Source organism: Nymphaea colorata, chromosome 2, assembly GCF_008831285.2.
Source record: "Nymphaea colorata isolate Beijing-Zhang1983 chromosome 2, ASM883128v2, whole genome shotgun sequence".
Lineage (NCBI taxonomy): Eukaryota > Viridiplantae > Streptophyta > Magnoliopsida > Nymphaeales > Nymphaeaceae > Nymphaea > Nymphaea colorata.
Genome location: NC_045139.1, coordinates 2,343,083 through 2,349,544, shown reverse-complemented (window position 1 = coordinate 2,349,544; position 6,462 = coordinate 2,343,083). Strand labels below are relative to the sequence as shown.

The window sequence follows — 6,462 nt, the reverse complement described above, 5'->3', positions numbered from 1 at the left end:
TTGTTAACCTCTCGCTCACCTACAGTGTGCATCAATGGTGTTTTTGCGCTAACGCCCATGAAAGCTACCCAATAGATGACCTAATATTTTGGTCTCCTTTCCAAGTATTATCTGCATATATATCACGGATAGTGATAGGACACCATCAAACAAAAGACGGCCAAAGATGAGAAGCCTCCCCTACCATTCATTCATCTCCTTTAGGTCCCACTGCTTAACTTTGTACTACTTGGAAAGAGATGGAGCGATGCATTTGTATCTGTAGTATGTTTCATAGTTAGCTGCAAAAAACGCATGCTGCTTTTTGGTGCATGTTCACCAAAGAGGAATGCGCCCTCTCATCACTTTTCTTGCCATGAACCAATAGATAAGCTAGGGTTTGTGGCTGATGGGCTGGCCAGCTCAGCCTGTTTGACCCACCTATCGACCAACCAAACCCATTGTCGGCTGGCCGGCCAATAATCCACCTTATTCATCTGGCACGTCAAGTCGAATGAGGTCCCTATGTATGTGTATGTGTGTGTATATAATATATATATAAAGTACTTGCATACACTCATACACACACACACATATATATATATATATGAAGTACTTGCATATACTGATACACACATACATACATATATATATACATGTAAAGAGTTCGCTGTGTTAAGAAAACAAGAAAGCCGGCTCAGCCTACGTGTGATTTTGGCGGGCCGGCGGCCTACGGTAAAGGTCCTAGGCGGCCGGCCATCCAGCAGGTCCATGTTGGCCACCCGTCGATGAATCTTCTACTAATAATTTAAATTGGGGTGTCATCCCCAGCAGGGTTGTTGCGGATTAGGTCACAATTGCCAGATGAAGTACGTAAAGCTGAACTTTCTTGTCGTTTTGAAGATAAGGATGCACAGCTGGGCTTATAAGAATCTAAGTACTTTTTAGAAGGTGCGGATGTTCAAGTTAACTAGTAAGAAATCTTGAGGATGCAACCAATCATAAACTTACTTCCTTTTGTTGTTGAATTTCCTTTGTCCCCGCTCATGATGTGTGTCATGCAACTTTTAAACCGGGGTCCTAAGCTTGGGCATGTTGCCCAACAGGTACCTAGTACCCGGCCCAAAAAAACCGGTTTGGGTCGACTCGTCCGAGCTCAGTTCAGTCCGATTTATTTTTACATTATTATATTTTATTATTAAAAATATATTTTATATTCAATTTTTTTTATTTTATATTAATTTGTTTTTAACTGGTCTGAACAAGCCCTGGGCTTGGTTTTGGGCATCGGGCTGACCCAAGCCCTACTTTTATCATGTTGGGCCGCCCCGACGCCCAAGCCTACTCCCCCTTCTTTCTCTCCCTCTGTGTACCATGTTAAGGATGTGTTTGATTGCCCCTGATCTAAAATCCTCGTGATTTAAAAGCCAAGCCATGTATTTAAGATAAAACCCTATTCTTTCCTTCTTGAATCCAACCTTTGCCTAACACAAAAAAATAAAATAAAGATGTTAAGTGTGGATTTCAAGTCTGACCTAAGATCCTTAGTATGATAAAACCATGGATCTTACCCTAAACCTTTTGACACATCAATAAAACCATTTTATGTTAGATCCATAGATTTAATATATGGAGTAATCAAATGATAAGGTATTTTGAATCAAATCCGGGGCAGAGTCATCCGACTTGGTGGACAAGTCAAAAGCGCCGAATGTCAATTTTCGAAATGTTTTTAAATATTTAAAAAATTTCTTATTTTTATTTACTTTTGTTTTTATATAGATTCTTTTCTATTTGCTTTCGAAAATATTCTTTTAACATTTTTTTCCAATTCCTAAAGAATGATTTGATAATGCTGCTCCTTCACTCCATTGCACACTGCGGAAATCTAGAAAATACGATTAGAATGAAACTCGTACGCCAAAAAAAATACAATTGTTGTCATGACGCCACCGACCTCTGCCACAGGACACGGAATCAATTTTCCGGCAGGTTACAGACAGCTTGATTTATTTTTTTTGTTTAAAACTTTTTGGGTAGACGATGAAGAACCCTTCAAAGGTCTCACCTGATCCTCTCCTTATTCCCCAAAACGGAGAAGAGTAAGATGAGCCTAGCCCTTGATTGAAAAAAATGTTCTGGACATTCATTGTTCAATGGGATCGTTTTTTGGCCATGATAGAAGGAAAAATGGCGATACTTAACATGAGAAAACAACCGCGATACGGTTTGGTTAATCCTTTCAAGGAGATGAAGAGATACATAAGATTGGTCTCTTGGGATTGTTCGTTATGTGTTTACCCAATTCCAGCTTACAAGTAAAAGAATTAAACTATTTCTTGAGAATTTGGAGATCTTCTAGCCGCTCAACCAATCAAGAGAAGAGGTACCAAGTCTCTATCCTTACATAAGCAGGGAAAGTAATTCACCATACCAATGATTCAGAGGATGGTGGCACCCACAAGAGCTCTCCTCATTCCAGTGGAGATGTTTTGATTGTAGGTGAAACCAACAGAAGAGTAGCATCCACAGAAATTGAACAAGAGACACACCCATTATGTGTGCCTCTTACCTGTCCACCGATGCTATGGCCAAATTGGCAGAGAGAGAGAGAGAGAGAGAGAGAGAGATAGAGAGAGAGAGAGATGTCTATCTATTTTCCACGATATTTATGGACAACTTATCAGAACAAGATAAGCTACTTATCCAGTTAAGGCCAAAACGTCCATAAAAGCATTCAAGAAATTTTAGGTCAATCACACAGCGTGTCTGCACTAAACCTTGTCTGTTCATGTTTACAACAGCTATTCAACAAAGGAATCTCTCTAACGCAATAAAGCCGAATTATAGAGGAATATACAATATCCAGCATTGCAGGAAACATATTGGACAGGAGCAACCAGGAATAAATTAAAACCAATCGTCTGACAATTATCTCTAAATTGGATGGCTAATCGGAAACACCAGTCAAAGACCATCTTCATGCTACAAATCCTAGCTGCAGGAGGCGGGCTGTATGTCGGTAAGTTTGGGAAGAGCTAAAACACATCGCCTTTGAAGTAACGCTGTCAAACCTCAAGCAGCAATGGAATGATCCAAGAAAATGAAAACGGCATTTGTTTCTCTAGTAAATTAGCTCACAAAACATTTGGCAGCCACAAACGGAGTTGACGATCATAGAATGAACAAGTAGCCACCAGAGAACCTGCACCAGTCTCACCTTTCAATTGAACTTTCCCGTGATGCCAGTCTGCGCCATACGCTAATGACTCATGTTTCTGGTAATTCTCTAGCAGTTCCATGCCATCTTCCTTTATCCTAACAATGGCAAATCCATTGTGCATGCAAGCTGCCAGCACTAGCCCAGGTATGCTAGGATGATGCTTAAATTTCCAAACTCCACCCCCCAATGAAATTTGTTGTTCCAATATTGGCCTAGAAGTTGCCCGCATGTCCCATAACCTAAGTGATTCATCATAGCTTCCAGTAAGCAGTAAATTAGTATTCATGGGATTCTTTTGTATGCAGCACACTCCCATCTTGTGCGCCTTGCTGTTCTGAAATATCATTGCTGATGTACACTCTCGTAAGTCCCAGCAACTGAATTTGCAATCATCGGCACCAGTATACAACAATTGGTGGTGGTGCACATCAAAGGCAGAAGCCCAAACTTCAAAATCATGAGCTTGCCAATGTTGTGTTATTTCAAGCTGGGCTTCTGAAATGGTGACAATGGAAACTGAACCATCAGAAAGTCCAACTGCTATGGATGAAGACGACAAGTTCCAATCCAGGCATAAACACATTGAAGAACTAACATCCTCCTTAACAACCTCCTTCAGAACCTCACCTGCAGATGCAACCAAAGAACAGAGGAACGGACGAAACACCTTTTCAGTATGTATTTCTCAGCATCAGTATCCGAAAAAGACGTATCAACAAACCTTAATCTTGGAGTGATAAAAATATGATGATTAATATTTATAAAACTATTTTCCGTTTTCAGATAGATCTAGAGTTTGATTTACAATATTGACATCCAACTGTATGTTCGCTATACTTATCTATGATAGATCCCACATGTGTGTCCAAATGTCTACGTGAACTTGAACACGAGGAGTTACACAACAGAATTGTTGATCCTCCTCAAAACATCAGAGGTGTGCTTCTTGGGAGGTTTGCTTTCAAAGTTTGGGTATGTGTGTTTCCAAAAGTTTTGCAGCAATCATACTTCCAAAGGACTAGAATCTTGCTTTCTCTTCCAAAATGACAGCGGTGCTTTGTTGTTACTGAAAGTGAAGTTGTTCCTTTCTTATGAATCCTGGATAAAATGATGAGTATTTTCTAGTAAAAATGAAGAAAAGGAAAAAAGACTCAAGTAGAACACATAATTTAGCTAGTATCTTCACACTTTGACCACCACTCTAAAAGTTCAAACATATTCCTCTCAAAAGATACGACACATGGATGCTTGTCCAGACACAGGGATTCTGCAGCTTTTATGAATTTCAGAATGTGACTTCGATACAAGAGGACACAGTGCTCGAGTCAATGTGGAAAATCCATGCGTTTACTAGTCGAGGAGCTTGCTAAGCACTACGTGCTTCACATATCCGGGCATCTAATGCAAATAAAACTGTGTTTGATGCTCATTATACTATCATACTTTGGACAATATCTAGCGCCATTTATTAGCACTTGTCCTTAAGTAAGAAATCTACCTGTGTCTTCAGCTGTGCCATGGTTGCAGTTCAGTTCATGAAGCCTCAGAAAGCCACCAGAGTTCGCTTCGGCAAGTAGTTTATGTCCTAGACAAGGATTCCATTTTATATCAAATATACCAGTTGTTTCAATGTGTTGAAGCAGTTTGAGTCCTGATCCTTGCATGACAGAGAAAACTGATATTCCCCCAATTCGACATGGTTCATCACCCTCTTGCAATGTGTATGTTGCAGCAGCCAATATGTCATGAAATGAATCATATGGGCAGAATTCAACTGCATCAGCATTTCCATCTAAACGGTACTCCGCCACATCCATCGTCTGATAAGCAAACAAGAAAAAATAAAAACCAGAGCAAGATCAAGTATTACACGCACAGAAAAAGAAAATGCGCTACAAATATACAAAAAACATACAACTTGGACTTTGCTATCAGTTTGTAAGAAAAAGAAAACAAATCAAATATACCACTTCAATTGAATAGATGATTGAGCACTACTCTCAAAATACTGTTGATCAAAGGGAAGAAGGATGCAATGTTAGGACCAAGGTGCGTGACTATTCATCAAGAACAGTTGACCGTTGGACTTAACACCGCGGTTGTTTGACAAGCGATGAATGTGGACACGGTGCGCCACCTTTTGTTAATACCATCCACGAAGAGCCATGGACAAAAAATTCTATTCTAAAAGGCATTTCAACAAACAAATTAAGTGCAAGGTGACGATGCGCCAGAATAAGGTAGAGAGACCAGCCGTAACAAGGAGACCATGAAAACTCCTCCCCTGCAGTTGAAAACGTCACTCCCATAACGACAACGAGAATGTTGTCAGAGGGACTTTCAAAAAATTTCCCCACACGGAAGACCATAGATTGGTAGGCAGAAGAAAATAAGGAAGAACAGGCAGACAGGCACCTGAGACAAAGTTTAGGAAGAGAGGCTCCGGTGCCTTTGTGCACTAGTTAGGAGAGAGATAGTCCAGCTTCACCCGAGTTGATAAGACAAAGGAAGCCAACTTCACCTCCAGAGGCCTAAACACCACCCACGTATGACAGGCAGGAAAATTTAAACAGGCACCAGTAATAAATTATTTACAGTTTTAATTTGCATTACAAATAAATTTAAAATTTTTAAGAGGCACCATGAATGAATAAAATTTTCTTGAAATACCAATCACAAAACATGAATTTTATTGTGTGTCACTTTGCCTGCAACTCACTGCCCCTCTTGAACACAGGCCCTCAGCCTTCCCGTTTGAATGGGGCCCCTTTTTTTTAAAAAAAAAAGGTGAAAAAAACAAGTTAAATATACAGAAAACACATTTTTTCACGTTCTTTTCACTTTTTTATGTTTTATTTTTTTAATGTTAAACAGTTTTCTTTTTATTTTCTATTTTTATTTGTTGTAAATTTACTTGTTTTTTTTATGTGTATTATTAGTTTCTTATGTTTACTTTATTTTTAAGATTTTTAAAAATTTGCTATATCTTTTTTGTTTATTTCAAGCTCACTGATAAAAACTTGACATTTTAAAACTCTAAAACTTTATCTGTGACTATAATTGAAATATTGAATCTTGAGCTCATGTTTAAAATTTCTGCTTGAAACCCAACTGCAGGTGGATGAAAGTCCGGCTGTCTCAAGGTATTCGAATTGTCGTTGGGCCGGATGGTTGACAAGTTTAAAACCGCTACAAAAAGTCCTTAGTCACAAGTATACTAGCGACGGTTTGTAGTGTAGTTATTGTTTATGACATTTTTA

At 39.1% G+C, this 6,462-nt stretch overlaps 1 protein-coding gene across 3 annotated transcripts; it reads right to left on the bottom strand.

Moving 5' to 3' along the window:
* Positions 1–2,691: 2,691 nt before the first annotated feature.
* Positions 2,692–5,887, bottom strand: LOC116248241 (uncharacterized). 3 transcript variants are annotated; one of them, XM_031620909.2, is made up of 3 exons: positions 5,618–5,887; positions 4,701–5,022; positions 2,692–3,829 (listed from the first exon to the last, which is right to left on the bottom strand). In XM_031620909.2, exons 2-3 carry the CDS (start codon positions 5,017–5,019, stop codon positions 3,117–3,119), a joined length of 1,032 nt encoding a protein of 343 aa, XP_031476769.1. In that variant the 5' UTR covers positions 5,020–5,022; positions 5,618–5,887; the 3' UTR covers positions 2,692–3,116. The 3 variants fall into 3 exon arrangements, with proteins under 3 accessions (XP_031476769.1, XP_049932114.1, XP_031476770.1); XM_050076157.1 differs by lacking the exon at positions 5,618–5,887 and adding an exon at positions 5,453–5,599; XM_031620910.2 differs by lacking the exon at positions 5,618–5,887 and adding an exon at positions 5,170–5,415.
* Positions 5,888–6,462: the final 575 nt, after the last annotated feature.

Excerpts from the sequence above, each read along its gene's own strand:
- LOC116248241 (XM_050076157.1), bottom strand. The coding sequence starts at position 5,473 with ATGGTCTCCTTGTTACGGCTG. Across the intron at positions 5,023-5,452 it reads TGGTCTCCTTGTTACGGCTG|ACGATGGATGTGGCGGAGTA; the intron begins GTCTCTCTACCT and ends TTTGCTTATCAG. Across the intron at positions 3,830-4,700 it reads TGGCACAGCTGAAGACACAG|GTGAGGTTCTGAAGGAGGTT; the intron begins GTAGATTTCTTA and ends TTGCATCTGCAG.